Source organism: Anarhichas minor, unplaced genomic scaffold (genome assembly GCF_050575085.1).
Source record: "Anarhichas minor isolate MPS153535 unplaced genomic scaffold, ASM5057508v1 ptg000102l, whole genome shotgun sequence".
Classification (NCBI taxonomy): domain Eukaryota; kingdom Metazoa; phylum Chordata; class Actinopteri; order Perciformes; family Anarhichadidae; genus Anarhichas; species Anarhichas minor.
In genome coordinates, this window is record NW_027466548.1 from 1,024,358 (window position 1) to 1,045,000 (window position 20,643).

General features: G+C 42.2%; 2 protein-coding genes across 4 annotated transcripts in view; both read left to right on the forward strand.

The window, feature by feature from the left end:
• Window positions 1-75: 75 nt before the first annotated feature.
• Window positions 76-13,940, forward strand: nlrx1 (NLR family member X1). Of its 3 annotated transcripts, none has more exons than XM_076082801.1 (12): window positions 76-339; window positions 897-945; window positions 1,749-1,861; window positions 2,645-3,038; window positions 3,550-3,781; window positions 5,384-6,551; window positions 7,420-7,603; window positions 9,572-9,667; window positions 10,271-10,357; window positions 11,659-11,910; window positions 12,571-12,775; window positions 12,955-13,940. In XM_076082801.1, the coding sequence occupies exons 2-12, from the start codon at window positions 929-931 to the stop codon at window positions 13,102-13,104; spliced, it is 2,898 nt and encodes a 965-aa protein (XP_075938916.1). In that variant the 5' UTR covers window positions 76-339; window positions 897-928; the 3' UTR covers window positions 13,105-13,940. The 3 variants fall into 3 exon arrangements, with proteins under 3 accessions (XP_075938916.1, XP_075938918.1, XP_075938917.1); XM_076082803.1 differs by having other exon boundaries at window positions 2,648-3,038; XM_076082802.1 differs by having other exon boundaries at window positions 76-294.
• Window positions 13,941-17,766: 3,826 nt separating this feature from the next.
• Window positions 17,767-20,643, forward strand: part of LOC142939575 (Na(+)/H(+) exchange regulatory cofactor NHE-RF3-like) — a gene marked incomplete at its 3' end in the record, with an annotated part of 5,026 nt that continues 2,149 nt past the window's right edge. Inside the window, exons 1-3 of the mRNA XM_076082781.1 lie at window positions 17,767-17,786; window positions 18,969-19,030; window positions 19,122-19,330. Of these exons, the coding sequence (XP_075938896.1) occupies window positions 17,773-17,786; window positions 18,969-19,030; window positions 19,122-19,330 (285 nt within the window). The remainder of the gene's footprint in view (window positions 17,787-18,968; window positions 19,031-19,121; window positions 19,331-20,643) is intronic.

Sequence of the window (20,643 nt, forward strand, 5' to 3'; positions counted from 1 at the left end):
CCAGAAGGCTGGGGGGGCGTGGTTAAAGGAAACATTACTGCGCATGCTCCATGGGCCCGTGGGAAGATCCGGGTATTTTTCATCTGAAGTTTTTCCACTCGGAAGCCGGAAGTTAAACTGTATGTGCTTCATTCGCCACTGAGGAGCTTTTCATAGGAATGAATCCAGTTCTGTGTAAAGCTCCACGGTCACGTCACAGTGTTCACTGAGTCTCAGAGAGAAAGAAAGGAACAAGAATGAGAGAAAGTACATAAGATAACGACCAATGGGAGACAAGGACGCTGAGACATTTGGGTATGCACGCTGGATTTAGCTGAGTGACATTTCAAGTGTCAATAGGTTAGTTCCTTCTTTATTTATGTTCTTATCAGACACGACTTTATACGGTCTGTATGGAGCAGCACAAATACATCACGTTAACTTAAAGGAGGTGTGAAATGTCACGTCCTGCTCTGACTTGTTGACGTTATGTAACATATCCTTTATGACACCATAACTGTGTGCAGACTTCCAGGAGTGACCTGCTCGCACTTGTAGTGTGTTTGTCCTAAATATTCTGCACTGTCTTTAGGTGACTAGACCATTAAATAGTTTGTAAAACACATGGTGTTTCTGAAACGTTATAATGGATGCTAGTTATTTAAACTTTTAAAAGCTTCTATGAATTTTTCATATTCTGTGATATTCTTCCCAAAAACACACACCATGTAGTCTCTATTTCCTCTGTCTTTGCAGGTGCGTTGTTACATTTTTCTCAGCATGTTACAGCCTCCAACCGTCATCTTCTTACCTTTGCACATGAATGTGTGCATGCATGGGAATAGTGCTCCACAGCGCTGCTAGTGGTCAAACACTCAACGGTGACCTTTAAGTTCTTTTTCTTCTGTTTGTCACAGAAGCGGACGTACAGAGGCAGCACAGCAGCAGCATGAGCTCACTGCACAGGTAGGTGACCACATGCTTCTGTGTCTGCTGTGTGTGTGAAAGAGCAGCTGTTTGCTGATGCATTCAACAGATTTATAAGGTGATCATGTGACATTGTGAGGGACCAAAGATGAATGATTAATATCAAAATGTGAGGAGCTAGCGAGACGTTTATGTGTCCCAGGTGGTGTGGGGACATTTTATCAGGAGTACGTTTTCGTGAGATATACGAACCGTTGCATAAGTATATGTTGACGTAGGTTGGAATTACTCGCATGGTGTGTTCAAGTTCTACTCTACTAAAAATGAGTACTGACTGAAGGTAGATTATAACGTTATCATGATGTGTTCACATGTCATCTGTAAAATACAGTCTTGGTGAGAAACTTGAATGAATCCAGTTGTGTGAAGGAGATGTTTTCACATGAATATAAAATAGATATTAGATTATAATACATCAATAAAACTACTAATGATTCAATCAAAGCAAATACACTAATGTATTCCCTATTCCTTTGAATGACAATAACACTTGGAGCTTCCTGTGTTCATCTCAGAGCAGTCGTAGTTGTGCGTGCGTGTATAAAAGCTCAGTGCTTTGGAGGTATGTCAGCGTACCTGTCATAACCTGCACACAGCCCAATTAACAGCAATAAACTACCACGTGATGCAGATCTAGGATCAGTGTGAATAAGCCACACTATGAGGACCGTTGGCTGTTGACTGTGAGAATGAAGTAACCTTTCCAGCTCGTCTCTGTGGATTTGCATCTTGTAGAGATTGTGAACCGACCTGCATGATGTGTCCTGTTTGTTTTTTTGCAGACAGTTGAGTCAGCTGCTCGGAGCATGGAGGAGGAAGAGGAGGGTGAAGGTTTCTCTGTACACTGCCACTGGTTTCCACTGCAGGACCTTCTGCTCCACCACCCCAGGACCAGGTGCTCAAAGCTTTCTCTCATACAACCACGACACCCAAAACCCACCGGCGGGATTGAAAAGCACGTTGTATTTAAACAATCACCAAAACTACACCGTTCATCACAGCCAGAAGCTGTAAAAAACATCATTATCGTCAGATTTTCTTCTTTCCGACGGTCCTTGAACATATCATGTATTAAGAAAGCTTCCATCAGAAAAAGCAGCTGTAATGAAGCTTAGAATTGTGATATTTCATCAAAAACATTTTATTCTCATGATCTGTTTCGTGTGTTGTTGACATGAAAAGTGACAGTGACGTCTCTCGAGGCATCTTTCTCTTCATGCCTTTATAACTGCATCGTCTATAAGCTTGCTCTGTAAATATATAATTTAAAAAACACACATATAAACTACAGAGAGCTCCGCTGCCACCGTGTGTTTTGCTGTCTCAGTCCAAAGCAAACAGAGAACTGTGGAGACAAAAGTGTATTTGATTAGAATCACAGGCTCCGCCTTTAAATCCACTTTTAACTTAATGTCTTATTATTATTATTAAAGATTCTAAAGCAACCAGTGACTTGTAGTCCTGGGTGTGACTGGACTACAAGTTAAATACATAGTGTCTATAGAGACAGTCAAGAAACACTAAGCACACTGAATATATAAAATACACAATATATATACAGCAAGATAGAATATGCAACAATAGAGATCAACCACAGAGCGTATCAAATCTATTATAGTTCACTCAGAGCAGCACTCCATCAACGTCTCAAGAAGTCCTCCTTTTGTGTCTCTTGCAGCAGATCCCCTTGAGATCCACAAGAAGAAGGTCTTCCTGTGGTTCAGCCACCTTCCTCAGGAGGAGAAACAGTTTGGAGGTTACTTCAGCCCAGAGACCATGCATGTGGATCCACTGATCCTGGAGAGAGAGGCAGAGGAGAGGGCAGGACAGCTCAGTTGCCCTCTCCAGACCAAGACCCCCTCCAGCCCCTCTGTGACGGTGGAACAGCTGTTTGAGCCCAGCGATGCCTGGAGTGAGGGCCGGGGGCCCAACGTGCTGATTTATGGAGCTGTGGGAACTGGGAAAAGCACAGCGGTCCGGAAGCTGGTGCTGGACTGGTGCGCTGGCAGAACCCTGACCCAGTTCAAGTTGCTGGTTCCTTTCTCTTGTGAGGACCTCGGACAACTGTCAAAGTAAGATGATCCTCTAATTTTTCATCGTTGTCTTATGTCACATAACTGATATTTTGTTTGGAGCCGCGTTATTTTAGTCATTTCCCTCAGAATGAGAGACAATCAAGACCTACCTCCCTACCCACCTACCTCCCTACCTCCCTACCTCCCTACCTCCCTACCTACCTACCTACCTACCTACCCACCAACCGACAGACCTACCTCCCTACCTACCGACAGACCGACTGACCAACCAGCCGACCTACGTACCGACTGTCAGACCTACCTACCTACGGACCAGACTGATCTACCGACCCTACCCTACCCTACCCGACCCCTACCGACCGACTTACCTGCCACATCTACCGAACCTACTTGCCTACCTACGGATCGGTTTGACAGTCCTACTGACCGGACCGATCTACCAACCGACCTATACCATCTACCTTACAGACCGCTGCTGCATCACACTGCTGTTGGAACAGTGTGTTGGTAATAAAGTGCACAAAGTGATGAATCCCTTCCTTCATAGGGTGGTTTCCTTAAGGGACCTGGTGAGCAGGAAGTACCTCCACCTTAAAAAACACCCCTTGTTGAGTGGGGAGGGAAACCAGGCCAAGGACGTGCTCTTCGTCTTCAACGGGATGGAGAAGATGAATCTGGATTTCAGAATTGGAGCCACGGAGCTTTGCAGTGATCCTGATGAGGCGCTGCCTCCAGGTGTGGTCGTGGTCAACCTGCTGAGGAAATACCTCCTGCCTGAGGTAAGGGACAGTCCACCATCACCAGCACCGCATTCGTCTGCCTCAGACTGCCATCTCTAACGTTTCTGAAAAGTTAACCTGGATGTCTGAAGGGTTCCCTTTCTTAAGCTGAGGATGTGAGTAATGCTGCTCTCCTGGAACCTCGTCGTTAACATCATGAACTCAGGCTGGAGTCCACATCTTCCTCAGCTCCAGACCTTTATCTTAAACAGACAAGATTATAAAGCTGACCAGGTATTTGACCTCAGCGTTCAGCACTCAACAGTTTGTGAAACTCTTTGTTGTGGACACGTTTTGTTTGGAAAGTACAGAGGATACTTTAATACTCCTCCCTGCACTTTCATTTTAGGCTTTTAATGTGAAACATCTGCAGGAAGTGCTGAGTTTCACTGACACTGTCTTAACAAAATAGTTCAAACATTTTGTAGTTTTTGTTACAAAATGAAGTCAACATTGATGTTCTGAACCTAACCAAATAGTTATGTTGCCTAAACATAACTAAGTTGTTTCCTATGAAGACAGAAGTTTATTTTGAAAAGACTGCGTTGAAGTAGAGAGCAAAAAGATGACCACGTGTTGCTGAACGTTTGTAGGGAAACGCACAAAAAATGAGGAGTATGTTTTGGTTAGATGATATACGAACCGTTGTCTGAGGACATGTTGATGAAGGTTGGGTTGACAGGATGCCTTCAGGCTCTGCTCAGTGAACATGAGTAATGGATGAAGGTACATTATAACGTGATCATGATGTGTTCACATGTCATCTGTAAAATGTAGTTTTGGTGATAAACTAGAATAAATCCAGTAGTTTGAAGGAGATGTTTTCACATGAATATAAAATAGATATTAGAGATGAATTATGAGCTGTTTAACTTCCTAACACGAGCTCTAAGAACATTATTATACATCATTAAAACAACAAGATGTTTTTCAATCATAGAAAATATTTACATAAAAATACAACATTTATTTGAATTGCGGGTTTTCTGCAAATAACCAATATAAATGACAATAACAAAGTAAAAACATAACATTTTGAATGTTTTACGGTTTATACCTACTTTGAGACGGTTGAACTTATTACCAGTTTACCCTTTCAAAAGCATTCATATTGGAAAAATGAATAAACCTCGATATACCGTGACTGATATGCTGAGTATTACAATATCAAACATTGCAATTTATTACCTATTTTCAACTGCAAATTATGCAGTTTGTCAACATCTGTTTTCTCTAATTGGATAAAGTTTTCAGTCCACTTCTAATCGGCCTATAGCCAATGAACTGAAATATATGTTATCACCATCAACCTTTTACTTTGTTTAAGTCATTTTAGTGGTGCTTTGCATAAAAACACACAATTCAATTGATTAAGAAATACAATATTGTAATTTAATTGATAAAAGAAACCCGGACTATATAACCGCAGTTAAGGCCAAATCGTTTAATCACGACATCTGCAATTACGAACTTGGCGTTCGTGTATCGATACAATATTGCGATACTATGCTGTATCGATTTTCTTCCCCTGATGAAGAACATATTTATTGAATCCTTGTTTATTTATGAAGTGTGTTACTTGGCTGCTGTATGTTTTCTCAGGCCAGCATCTTGGTGACCACCAGACTGTCTGCCCTGGACCGTATCCCCCAGAAGTATGTGAGTCGCTATGCACAGATCTGTGGCTTCAACGACCCGGACCGCCAGCGGGCCTACTTCAGCAGCCGCCTGTTGCAGCAGTGCGGAGAGACGGGCCAGAACCACGAGGCCCACACTCTCATAGAGCTGCTGTACCTCAACCTCCAGAGAGAAAGCCAGCTGGCTGCCGCCTGCTTCCTGCCCTCCTACTGCTGGCTCACATGCGCCACCTTACACTTCCTCCATTTCACCGACGCCAAGGCGCCCATCCGCACGCTGACCGGCATTTACACCAGTTTCCTCCGGCTGAACTTTGGCGGTGAGGTGCTCGGCACGGGAGAGGGATCCAATGTGACAATTCAGGAGCACCACAGCTCTCTGATGCTGTACGTGGTCCGTACGGTTGGGAAACTCGCGTTCGACGGCGTGACGAACAAACGCACGTCGTTCTCGGAAAAGGAGCTGGAGCAGTGGATCGGAGGCGAGACCAAGACGGACGAGGAGCTACGTCAGCTGGCCATGTTCCGGACCGACGTGCTCGACTTCTTCTTGGCTCCCAGTGTGGAAAGCGGCAAGCATTTATCAGAAGATCCCAGTGAGAATGATACGAAGCGGTACGTGTTTGCTGTCCCGGCTATGCAGGAGTACCTGGCGGCTCTCTACGTGGTTCTAGGAGAGAACAAATCAGCTCTGGAGAAGCTGACCACTCAGGTGTCTGCGGCCATTGGTCAGGCGAGTGAGGACGTCAACGCCCTCGTCAGCATCCTCTCGAAGTTCATCCCCCTCCGAATATTTGCGGTATTCAACCTCCTTAAGCTTTTTCCGAAGCTCTACGAGAAAATCAGCAGTCGCAACAAAAGCAGCATTGCCAGAACCATGGCGGCTGAGATGTTCCGCACCGAGGACAGCTACAACGAGGACGTCCTGGACCAGGTGGAGCAAAACCTCCTGGGAGTCCACGGCCCGCAACCGGAGCAGTGCAGTGAGAGCCAGCCTTTCGAGCTCTTCCCCATCTTCATGGGTGGACTGTTGCATTATGGCAACCGTGTCCTTCTCCAGCAACTTGGGTGCAGCATTCAGAGCACCACCGTGGCCCAGATCACACAAGCCCTCAGGAAGTACCTCGTCAGAGGTAAAGTATAGGTTCTTTTCAGTCCTGCTTTACAGTGTGCTTTGTTTTTCATGTTTGAAGAGCTTGAACTGATCTTGGTTTCAAATATTACACACCCACTGACTTTCATTTGATATTAATGATGGTCTTGTTAAAGTTACAGTCAGGAACTTTTACCTGGTCCTGAACCAGTCTCAGTTTAGTCCTGATCCTCTATGAACCAGTCTCAGTTTAGTCCTGATCCTCTATGAACCAGTCTCAGTTTAGTCCTGGTCCTCTATCAGACCTCCATCAGTAAAGAGACCATCAGAGAGAAGATGGTCTGTTTCTATAGAGTTATTCTTAATGCTCGTCATCGGAGCCACCGGGTCGGATTCTGGTGAAACCAGATGAACTCATGCAGGTTCACCAGAAACTCCTTCAGCTCAGACTCCAGCAGAGACCGGTCCACCGTGGACAGACCCAGATCCTCCAGCAGAGACCGGACCACCGTGGACAGAACCAGATCCTCCAGCAGAGACCGGACCACCGTGGACAGAACCAGATCCTCCAGCAGAGACCGGTCCACCGTGGACAGACCCAAATCCTCCAGCAGAGACCGGTCCACCGTGGACAGACCCAGATCCTCCAGCAGAGACCGGTCCACCGTGGACAGACCCAGATCCTCCAGCAGAGACCGGTCCACCGTGAACACACCCAGATCCTCCAGCAGAGACCGGTCCACCGTGGACAGACCCAGATCCTCCAGCAGAGACCGGTCCACCGTGAACACACCCAGATCCTCCAGCAGAGACCGGTCCACCGTGGACAGACCCTTAAAGTTCCTTATTTCGTTTTTGTTTTAGACAGAAATCTTTATGAATCTCTCTTTTCTGTTATTTAATTCTAGAGCTCAGCAAGCCACAGCCGCCAGAGGAGCTGATGGATCTACTGGTCCTTCTGTATGAGTTTCAGAACCCCAGAGTGACTGCAGAGGTTCTGGCCTCGATCAGAACCATCAACCTCACCAACATCCGTATGACACCACTCAAGTGCTTTGTACTGAGTTCTGTGCTCTCGTGCACACCTGCAAGGTATATGGATTAAGGATTTACTGATAAATGTTCAGTATGTTGGGTTTAGTGTTTTATCATTTGGCGCTGAATTATATGTTTATTTCTAAATTGCTTTTTATTCACAAAGTGCATCCAAAAGAGGAAAAAGAAAATCCTTCTGAACTGGAGCTGAAGATTCAACTATTGGCCTGAGTCTGAGCGTTACCGGCTGAGCGTTACCGGCTGAGTCTGAGCGTTACTCACTGAGTCTGAACGTTACTCACTGGCTGTGTCTCAATTCAGGGGCTGCATCCTTCGGAGGACCCAGCCTTCGCGGTCTACGTGGGCCACGTCCTTTGAGGACCGCATAGGCCAGACCGTGCAGTCTACGAAATGAGACGGCCTACGCCACAGAGGACTTCCTGTTTGCGTCAACAGCTGTTCCCGCCCCGCCCCGCCCCCCTCTTGCTGCTCCCGTCCCTAAAATCCCTGCTCAGCAGGATTATATATATATATACATGTAAATACATTAAACTAAAACCTATTCAGTATATATACTGGAAAGGTTTTAGTTTAGTGTTTTAATCAGTTTTTTATCATATATTCAATAATTAATTCATAGATCTTTTTCATAATATTGTTTTTCTATATTAATAATCAGTTAATGAAATCAGTTACTAATAACTCATTTTCAATCAGTTATAGTTCTGGTAATTAAATTAATTTATCAATAACTTTATTTAATTTCATTCACACATACATATATATTTACATGTATGTATATATATATATATATATATATATATATATATATATATTTATATACATTAGTGAAGGCTTTGTACAGGATGAGAGCTCATGTAACTGTAACCTTAAGTACAGGATGGTCACATGGAGACATTACAAATGGACTAATGTCTTCATTCAAATCTACGGCTGCTGAATGTTTGTCCATCGTTCTCCCCTCAGCTCCTGCTCTCTGTAACAAAACATGAACAGAATCAGCAAAATACTCAAATTCAGTGTATTCGTGTAGTTAATCTCAACGTTTGAAACGTTACTGGACTTAAAGTGATATTTCAGGTTCACAACCTGTCTACCTGAGCTCACGTTGGTCCGTTTATGTACATGATATAAAGTATAAATCATCTGTAAAATCATCACAAACTCAGTAAGATATTATTCAACCTCTGAGGTTTGAAAGTGAAGTTATTAAAAGTTACTTTACAAGGCTTACTACGGTCGGATGCAGGCAGCCGAGCTGCCGGTAATAGCGCACCGGCACGCAATGCATCTTGGGATATGCTGGGCCGCGAAGCATACATCAGATGTGTCCTCCAAATCTGGGACCAGAAGGCTGCATTCGTCGGCTGCATTGAAGGACTCTTCAACAGAAATGCAAAATGGGACAGCACTAGTCGCAGCGCTGTGACGCAACCGGTCTACGAATGCAGCCTCCGAAGGATGTAGCCCCTGAATTGAGACACAGCTACTGAGTCTGAACGTTACTCACTGAGTCTGAACGTTACTCAGAGTCTGAACGTTACTCACTGAGTCTGAACGTTACTCAGAGTCTGAGCGTTACTCACTGAGTCTGAACGTTACTCACTGAGTCTGAACGTTACTCAGAGTCTGAACGTTACTCACTCAGTCTGAACGTTACTCACTGAGTCTGAACGTTACTCACTGAGTCTGAACGTTACTCACTGAGTCTGAACGTTACTCACTGAGTCTGAACGTTACTCACTGAGTGAACATTACTCACTGAGTCTGAACGTTACTCACTGAGTCTGAACGTTACTCACTGAGTCTGAACGTTACTCAGAGTCTGAACGTTACTCACTGAGTCTGAACGTTACTCACTGAGTCTGAACGTTACTCAGAGTCTGAACGTTACTCACTGAGTCTGAACGTTACTCAGAGTCTGAACGTTACTCACTGAGTCTGAACGTTACTCAGAGTCTGAACGTTACTCACTGAAAGGTGCGTATTGGTATCTTCCTGTAGTTATCACCTTGAAGAGATGGACCTGTCCTCCTGCCTCCTGACTCACGACATGCTTCAGATGCTATGGCCGGCCTTCAGACACACACACAACCTCAAGTGAGACAATCAATAACCCTTCTGTTCTGGTTTGCAGTGAGTAACAAAGGAAAATATGTGTTTTTAGTGGATGATGCTGAACATTGTCCATGTTATACTAGTAAGAAGTTCCCGGTGTTGGTTGAACCGCACCAAAGTAAATACATAAAAAGATCAGAATCCAGATGGTTTGGTAATTCAGATCTGAATTGGTGAAGAGCTCCTATCAGGCTCTGAGTCGACCCATCTGGTTGCTGACTGTTAGCTCCTGATGTTCACTTTGAATTATACAAATAATCACAGTGGTAGCAGTGGGCAACATGACTAAGGGCTGGTCCCAGCTCAGCCTGAGGCAGCCCTTATGAGGTTCATCACGCTTACAGTCCTGCAATAAATCCTACCTTCATGAAGGTTTTAATTCTTAGTTGTTGTTGTTTTAGAGACGTATTGATTCATCTTTACTATCATAATGGAGGATGTACTTTGTGGTGCTGTGGTGTTAAACTCATAACTGCTGTTTTTAAATGCATTTAGTTGACTTTGGATGACTCCCTTGCTCGTCTAGCATGTGAATGCTGTGTTTGTGTTGTGATTGTTGTGTCTGCCTGTCTCTGTTGTCCTCAGTCTGCAGTTTAACAGCCTGGGTCCTGAGTCCTGCGTCCTCCTGAGAGATCTGCTGCTCGACCCCATGAGCTCTATTAGATCTCTACAGTAAGACCACACCTTTATTCATGTCTTTACTTTGATCTCTCAGTGGCTCCAGGGGGAATTCATTCCATCAGCGCGGTGTCGTTTCGTGTATGGAGTGACATTATTTTAACAAATACATGTGTATCAGACAGCTGTTTCTGTCTGAAATAACCTGCTTCAGCCTCCAGACTGTGGAAACGAAGCTCAGAGGAGATTCCCTCTCACCTCCATCGTAGCTAACTTCAGGGTTTAAACTGTCTGGTTTAACCGCTGCTGGTAAACTAGACTCAGTGCACCTGCCTGACACACAAAAAACAAAATCTCAGCGTTCACAGAAGACACTGGACAACTTTGGTGGTGCGAAACATGACGAGCAAAATCAGCCTCCTGCTCCCTTCAGCCAGCAGAAAGCTTTTATTGTGAAGCAGCTGGAGGGAATGCTGATTAGTAAAGCTTTGTTTAAGGATAGTTTATCTTAGGGTCACACAATGAAATGCAACTCTCGTCCCTTTTGCTTCACAAGCAAAGCAAAAGACAGAGACATCAACTGTGTTCGTTCAATAAAAAGAGAACATATGGACATATGCAGCACTAGGGACGAGCTTTAAACATTACAAAGAAAATAATGTCCAGTTAGATGAGCAGCACACCTCCAACACGGAAGCAGTGTTGACATTTACTTTCACCAAGACATCCAAACCCAGTAAATGGTCCAAAACACAACGGGCCTCATGCGAGAACATGTTATTATCTCAACTTTCTCTTTTTTCATATGAGAAAGTAAATCACTGACGAACGAATGTGTGTTCGTACGAGTTGTTCTAGCATGAGGCCCAACAAGCGTACCGATAATACAGAGTATATTTGTGTGTATATATATATATATATATATATTAGGGGTGGGAATCACCAGAGATCCCGCGATACGATATTATCACGATACTTGGGTCACGATACGATATTATCATGATACTGTGATATTATCACGATACTGCGATATTATCACGATACTTGGGTCACGATACGATATTATCACGATACTGCGATATTCTGAGTATTGCGATAACATAGTCCTATATTGCGATTTATTACTTTTTTCAACTTCAAATCATGTCCCCAAAGGAAAACTGTGTCAACATGTTTTATCTAATAAGATAAAGTTTTCAGTCTGTTCATCTCACTTCAATCATTTTTATTGCAGCAGAATATGATTGTCAAGCAGACTGACCAACAATGTCATAAATGTTGCATGAACCTGACAAACTGAACTGTTTGTATTACTACATAGTCCAACTTAACTAAATGCAAACGTGTGGACTCAGACTGTGTGACAACCCTCTGCTGGAGTCTGGAGCTCGTACCCTGCTGGAGGCTCTACCTGAGAACCGGTCCCTGACCCACCTGTCCCTGATGCACACGGGTCTGGGGGACCAGGGGGCCCTGGAGCTGGCCGAGAGGCTCCAGCAGCACACGGGGCTCCTGGAGCTCAACGTGGCCTACAACAACATCGGGGACAACGCCGCGCTGGCTTTAGTGGACGCCTGCAGGGAGCACGCCGGCATCCACACCGTGCAGTAAGCAGCTCATTATTAATCCCTAAAATACCATAAACACTGTTCAGACAGAGATGCTCTGATACCAAGTTTTCCTTCCTGATACCGATTCCGATACCTGAACCTGAGTTTCGGCTCATACAGAAAAACAAATATATATATACTGTATATGTATTATTATTTTTAATAGCTGTAAACTTACCACTAACTAGTTGAACAGCAGATCATAACAGCCACGGTTTAGAGTCACGGATCGGATCAACACAACAGGATTTTATTGATCCTACTACTCGTGATCAGTTCGGTTTCTTATCGATAGTCTTATCGGTTGTTTTTAGTTATTTTGTGAGCAAAAAAAGACGTTTAATGAAGAAAATAATCCACATTTCTTTATTATTCTTGTTTGTAAACAAATAATCTTTCTTGAGCAGCAACACAAGAAGTTCTGAAATCTTTAAATACATTCTCAGCCCAACAATGATCCCAGTGATTATGTTCCATCGGTGATCCTGTTCTTCTGATCAGACTCCCGATAGCAGAACCGCTAACTCCGTACCGCATCAACACTCCATGCTTTACTCATTTAGAACCAGGTTTCGGGGGTCAGCCCTAACTGAAGGTGTGCTTGAATGTAAAGTCTGTAATCCATTAGTAAGTTTTTATGTTGGTGTCTTTGTGCAGCTTGTATCTGAACCCTCTCAGCGATGTGGGGAAGCAGTCCCTGTATGTCCGAGGTGTTCCCAAGAGCCAAGGAGGCCGGCGGGTCAAGGTCCTGGCTTCAGTCACCGAGGGCTCCGACATCTCGGAGGACTGGCACCCGATCCTCAGCGTGATCCGGAAGAACGCCTCGTCCTGGGACCGAGAACGTGTCATACAGCAGCTGAAGGTAAACTCAGAAACTTCAAAATAAAAGTCCTGCTCCTCTATGGAAACAGAACCAGCGTTACAAACAACAAAGCAGAAATCCACTCACATAGGTGAATACATTGATAAAGCTTCACTGCAGCAGTTAGCATTTGATCATTCATATAAAAAGTGGATCCCCATCTCTCTCTGTGTGTGAAGGTGTTCCTCAGGGACCTGGATTGGGGCCGTCAGCAGCAGCAGAGCATCTGGAAGAGGTTTCACTTCCGACGGGTGGAGAAAGGAGTCCGACAGACGCTGAGGATGCTGGAGAAGGATTCTCTGCCTCCATCGTCAGGATACGGCAAATAACCACAGAGAGGTCAGGTCTGAACTGGAGGTCCAGGAGAGACGTCTTCATTAATGTAAAGAGACGACTTCAGTCTACAAATATTCACAAAGAGACGCCCTGACTTTGATTTAGCACTTCCTCAACTCAGAGATGTTTAAACCTCAACAGAGAGCTCTTCAAATATGCATTTCAGTTCTTCTCTTGTGACGCTCTGGAACAAAAATATGATGAGAGTATAAAATGTTATGTTATGAATATTTAGCTGACAGAGTGTCATTTTTTAATCTAATCTGTCTCAGAACAAATACAAGTATTATTTAATATATGACAAAGAAAAACGCGGTAATGCAATAAATAAATGTTCCTCTGAAAACTCCTTTTTAAGATATTACAATAATATTACACAGGGCTTGAAATGATAAATAATTGAGTTCCAAATACAAATGTAACTGTAAAATCTGCATGTTTTGAGTGATGAAAGAGAAGCATGTGGTTATGAGATGCAGCCTCGTTCTTTCATGCTGGATTTAAATTACAACTCACTATTTATGAGTCAAATTAAAGTATTGCACTTCCGTTAAACTGTCATGAGACGGATTTAAAAACAGATCCCAGTGTTCCCCTAAAGCCTGAACTGTTAATATGAATGGTAAAGCACTTTACTGACACATATCACGTTGTTATGAACAAGTCTGGGTTTATATTTGTTTATTTTTTTACTCCCAGATTTAAACGTCTTCCAGGTTTTTCCCTCACAAGATGAGAGGTAGTTATTAAATAATCTATTTACTCGTTTTGGTCCACAAAGCTTCAATAACTAAATGAAATGTTTGATGAATAAATTTGTGCAATATTCCTCTGATTTCATGTGTTTTTATGTTCCATCTTTAATCCTCAATGTTTACGTTTGTAAGTGTACTAACCCTAACCCATGCTTCCACTGGTAACCCCGTGTTTAACGTCACAACGCTATGAATTGTGGGTAATTCCCTCAGGCAAAACCTGCATTAATGCAGACTTATGTAAAGTTTGTATAAAGAACCCAAACACTCGATTTCAGGACAGAACTAAACCCTCACGTTAGGATCAGGTCCAAGTGCTAGCTGGTGAGCTAACCGCTAACATGCTAGTGCTAGCTGGAGAGCTAACCGCTAACATGCTAGTGCTAGCTGGAGAGCTAACCGCTAACCCTCTGAGCTGCTGACTGTTTGTTCACCAACCAGACAAAAAGTCACATCGGAGCCTCTTTAATGTCTTCCAGATGTTTGGCCTCATGCAGCCAAAATCTATGCAAAGTCATATAAATACATTTTGAAATTTTTTTTTTCCCCTTTGACTAATTTATTTAATCAGATTAAATATATTTACTGTGTTTGCGCTCAACTGTAATCTGTCTTTGTCGTTCCTCTGATACTTTCAACACCAACAGTGTGTTTGAGAGTTATAGTTATCGAACAAAAGGTCTTTTTATAAATAGTATAAGTACCTAAACCTTTCAGATTATTGCCATCATGGTTGTGTTTTTTGTTAAATGTAAAGACGTCTAAATAGACAGTTTTAAGATGGTTTAAAGGTGCAATGCTGCTTTAATTTATCTTTCATTTAATATGTGTCATATATATATATATATATATATATAAATATATATATATATAAATATATATATATTTATATATATATATTTTTATATATAAATATATTATATATATATATTTTTACTTCATCGTCGCCTCAGCTCAACTTATAACATCTTAAAGAGGATCTGATTGGCTGACTATCACTCAGCCCAACCTGCTGTTGTGATTAACGTTAATATTTAAAAAGAGAAGAAGAAGGAAACGCCTCCTCTTAACGAGGGTGTTTGTTGCTCTGATGTCAGATGTTATGAACAGGCTCCTCCTCCTTAATGTGTAACAGCCGGTCAATGTTTAACACCATCTCACCTGCTGGAGGCGTCTTTTTATTGTCTGTGTGAGCTGTGAACCTTGTCCGTCCTCAGTGGACACACACACACACACACACACACACTCTCTCACACACACACACACACTCTCACACACACACACACACTCTCACACACACTCAGGACTCCATGAGGACCTCCACAGGTAAGCTCTCTCTCTCTCTCTGGCTCTCCATGATTTGACTATTGAGGTAAAAACGATTCTTTATCTTGAGATAACTCTCTCATGAGAAGTCTTGGTATAAGCGTCACTATCACCTGTGTATTTAACAGGTAAAGTCAAAGTACCTGCTTGTTCTTTTGATGGTTTTGGAATCATTCCTTTGTGCGTAACGTTGTGTTTTCTTCCTAGTTAAACGTTCCCCACCTGCAGTCCTTCTCTGCATGTTTGTGTACAGTTATCACAGTGTCATCTTACCGGCTCATTCCGGTCATCTTGTTCACACTAGAGCTGTTTATTGTTGTTATTATTGAGCAGGTGTTGAGGAGGTTATTGTTATTATTGAGCAGGTGTTGAGGAGGTTATTGTTATTATTGAGCAAGTGTTGAGGAGGTTATTGTTATTATTGAGCAGGTGTTGAGGAGGTTATTGTTATTGTTGAGGAGGTTATTGTTATTATTGAGCAGGTGTTGAGGAGGTTATTGTTATTATTGAGCAGGTGTTGAGGAGGTTATTGTTATTATTGAGCAGGTGTTGAGGAGGTTATTGTTATTATTGAGCAGGTGTTGAGGAGGTTATTGTTATTATTGATGATCATGAATTGACCGTCACATGAAGTCTTGAGTGTTTTCTGGAGCTTTCTAAAGAGGCTTCGTATTGCGTCATATCATCAGGGTTCAACAGCAAGATTATAACTCTGCTATTATTGAAAAGATCTTTAATAAAAGATCATAAACAAATGCTTTTTAGTTGAAAACGTGCTGTTGTGTATCGGCCACCGTTCATTCCACAGTCGGAGCATCTTTCACAGCTGAGTGAAGTTCAAAGAGCTGAAATATGAGACGCGACAAGACGAGACGGTGAAACATCAGAAAAGATCTAAGTGATTCTACAATAATAAAAAATAATAAAAAATGTAATCAAATGTAATCAAAAGCTGTAATAACAGTAACAGTAGAGAAACCGCTTGAAACAAACTAGATTAATACAATTATACAATTTATCTACAATAAAATAAATGATCAATTTAAAAAAAAATGTAATTGAATACAACTATGCAAGTTAAATACAATAAAATAAGTTAAAAATTAAATAGAATTACAGTTTTTAACTTGAACAAAATACATGTGAATAAAATAATTTTATAAAATAAAATAATACAGAATAATTATTTTTATCAGCTTTAATATGAGAAAAAAATGTAAGAAGATCAAATAATAAAATAGATTCACATTTTTCAACTTATATATAATAAAATATGTGAATAAGATAATGAAAAATACATTAAATACATTAAATCAAATGTAATCCGAAGATATCAATAATTTATAAAAGAAAGTCTCTCGTTGTTGATCAAAGGTCTGGCTGAGGTTTTACCTTTAAAGACTTTAACTCTTCCAGCAGCTCGGAGCTAAAAGCTCAAAATAGAGATTTTATTCACCCAAAGTATTTACAATAATTTAGATAAGTAATAAAACAAGCCAAAGGGACAAATTAGAACAACTATATAAACTTAACATCATCTCTCTAAAGTCGAAGCACAGCTTGATTGAACAGAACTCCCTCATCAACGACATGACTACATGTACTCTGCTGACCGCTCCATCGTTGATTGAAGGGGAGGGCGGACGCTCCTCCTCTGTGGTGCAGATGTAGTGGCTCCTGAGAACACCCCTCTGGCTGTGGTAGAATGGAACAGTCCAATTGTCCATTCTAATCTACTAAACCAGGTGTGATGCAGCGGCTCGGTCTAAAGACAGAAGGATGGTCGGCTGACAGGAAAGTTAGTAACACTTCTTATTAAACATAACTTAATTTTACGCTCAATCTAGAAATATAAAATACGAAGATGTTTCACTTTGTCAGCAGAGATGAACTCAGAGCTCCACGTTCAATCAGGAACAAAAGCAACGACGAACGCTGTGGAACCTTTGTTAGTCTCGACTGGCTTTAAAAGTTTCAAATGAATAACTGAGTGATGATGATAATGATGATGATGATAAATCTGAGTCACATGACAGAGATGCTGCCTATGATGTCATTAACATGGAGGCTCAGGAGTGTGTGTGTGTGTGTGTGTGTGTGTGTGTGTGTGTGTGTGTGTGTGTGTGTGTGTGTGTGTGTGTGTGTGTGTGTGTGTGTGTGTGTGTGTGTGTGTGTGTGTGTGTGTGTGTGTGTGTGTACTTGAGGGTCTCATTGGTTGGGGAGTGGAATCAGGTCTAGATGGACCAGGTCTTGGAGATGGACCAGTACTGCAGAGCTGTGAGAATCCTTTCAGTAAAGGCTCCAGTGTTCATCGGTCATATTTTTACCTCCTGACGCTCCGGAGCTAAAATGTATTCGCGTAACGTTTTGTGTCCTAAGAAGTCCAGTGACCTTAGTTCTCTGAGCACATTTCAAATGAGCCGCTATGAGTACAGCTTCAATCTTATGTTTTGAACAAAGACATGGGATCTAAAGCAGCTTGAGCTTCTACCTGAATCTGATGATGGAAGAAGGAAGCAGCAGCAGCAGGAAGAAGTATTTTATCTTGTGTCTGTTTTTCCAACAGGCTGCCAGCATGAGATGGAACATCCACGGTGAGTACAGACTGAACACTTTGTATTAATGACATTAATAAAGGACCACACCTGTGTTTTAGATCATCCAAACACATCCTTTATGGAACTAGAATGAATGGAAAGGATCATGAAATACTTGGTTAGGTTTAATAAAGGATGTTGAGATACAGACTCGATCTCTCCAAGTTTCACAGAACAAACAGTTTTCATTGGACTTACTCCTGATAGGCTGTTGTGTTCACTGTTCTGCAGCGATGACATAACTTTGATATCACTGAAGCAGATAACGGCTGAACTGTGAGCTCTTTATCTTCTGGATACTTTGACAACAAGGAAATGTGTCCTCAGTGCAACGTGTGCTCATCGTCATCAAGCTTTCAGCAGACAAACCTGTCGATGTTTGAAGAAATGTGTATGACATAGATGCTTATCACGGATAAATATGATGGGCTTCAATGGTGCACTAGAGAATCCAATATGAATGTAGTGAATAAAGGCGAAATGAAACACTTGTTTGTGGAGCGGTTCTTAAAGAGACAGGCGCTAAAACGGAGTGTTTCAGACAGAAGGTGAATACAGCTTCATTCAGACAGACGGTACCAGAGAAGTAACGTGTGTTTGAACATTAAAGCATGTAAACGTGTTCTAGTAGAAACCCAAAATACAAATATGAAGCTGAAAATAAACCCTGTGTCCCCTTTAAGACGGTTCATGCTGCTTTGTCATGAAGTCCTACTGGTTTGTTTTTGACCACATGACTAACAGCCAATTATATCAGTGAGTCACGTCAGGATACTCCAGATATCAAACGAGTCCTCGTGCAACGTTCCTGTGATATCTTTAGAAAAGTGACACGTTTTTTGTGCGTTTTTTCTACGAAATACAGCAATTTGTATCAATTTCTGCTTGTTACATTAACTTAACATAAACTTCCATCTTCACAGGAAACTACTTGGTGAGGTTTAGGAAAAGATCCCCGGTTAAAGTAACCACAGAAGTACTAAAACTACATTACCCAAGTGTTGTGTCTACACGTAATACAGTGAGATGAATGTAAACCATTGGGTTCCAGTTTGCTGAAATAATAAAAAAATATCCTAAATAACAGCATTGTTTTTAAATGATTAGAAGTGAGTCTACTTGAATGAAATACAACTTCCAAAACACCGGTTGGTCCTTTTTAATTTCTCCTTCTCTCAGTTTTACCTTCAATCCAAAGGAAGGCATCGATAATCCAGCTCTGGTCATCACCGATGATCCAGGTGAGGTTTGATACAGAACACAAGGCTTTACGTAACCTTTTGTGACTCCTTCCTCGATGTTGATGGTCTTCACTGGACCCTGTGTGTGCAGACCCTCAGAGTCTGGTTCCCCGACTGTGCCACCTGAAGCGTCTGGAGGGCCAGAGCTTCGGCTTCTTCCTGCGGACGGACCAGAGCAGCCGGAGCTTTGAGGTCAGAGACGTGGAGCCGTGGAGTCCAGCGAAGCGCGGCGGCCTTCGGGACGGGGACCGAGTGCTGGAGGTCAACGAGGAGTACGTGCACAACATGGACTTCTGCAGGGTTAGTGTCCGCAGTTTAGATGATGCAACATCTCCTGGGCTTCTTCTTAAAGGGACAGTGTGGAACACTTCAGGGGTTGATTAGCAGAAATGAAATATAATATGCAGAACTATGTTTTCATTAGTGTATAATGACCTGAAACTAGGAATTGTTTTGTTTTATTTCGTGACGTTTTACACGGTGTCCGCCATGTTGCACCGCCATGTTTCTACGGCAGTCCAGAACGGACAAGCACTGATGAACACTAACTCTACAGAGAGACGTACACGTTTTTGCATTACTTAAAGGAAACCCGGTATTAAACTCCTCCAACTACACACACATACACACACACACTAGTGTTGACTTCGATCGTTACTGTTACTGGAATAAAATATTTGCGAGTAAAAAGCCTTTATCAATACATCTGTGAACACGTAACCGAAAGTGAAACCTAACTCAATCGGCCGCTGTCATCCACCGGCGCACAGCAAGAACAATCAGACAAAAGCTTTTTTTATTCAATATTTATGTTTTTAAAAACAATCCTTTATTCATGAAACACAGTATTGATGAGAGTAGCTCATTGTAGAAATAAACTCTTAAAGATATCTATTCTTACCTGGAGGCCACTTAAAAAGGGAGGGGTGAACAGAGGAGTGTTCAGTTGGTTGCGATCTGCAACACAACATCGATGCCTCTAAACCTCACAGGATCGATCATCTGCATTAACATCGGTGACCCCATGACCTTTCATCAGGCTTCACAATCTGTCCGAACTTTCTTGTCGACAATAAACGTAAAAATCTGAAGGGCAGCTAGTTATTTCTCACCGTTTAAAGGTGCAGTGTGTGAGTTATGATGCCATCTAGTGATGAAGTTGCAGATCGCAACCAGTTGAAACTTCCCCCATGTGCCAAGCGAGTCGGAGAACTACGGTGGCCTGAATGTGAAAACGTGGATGTCTCTATCCAGAGCCAGTTGTGAGTATCGTCGGTCATTTAAAGTACATAGTCTGTGATTTGTCCGTTCTGGGCTACCATAGCAACATGGCTCCTTATGTAGATATAAACGGCTCATTCTAAGGTAACAAAAACACGATTCTTATTTCCAGGTGAATTCACACGGAAGAAAACATCCATTTCTGCCAATAGATCCCTCTACGCTGTAGGTATCTGTAGGTAAAAGTAAACGGACTGGATTGATCTCACCTGAGCTTAATTATGACTTTAATGGGTGAAAGAAAAGAACCGATTTCTGTCTGCTCACATGTCAAAAACAAAGAGTTCTTTTAATTTAGGATGGACATAAATAATTAAGGAATGAAAGAGTTT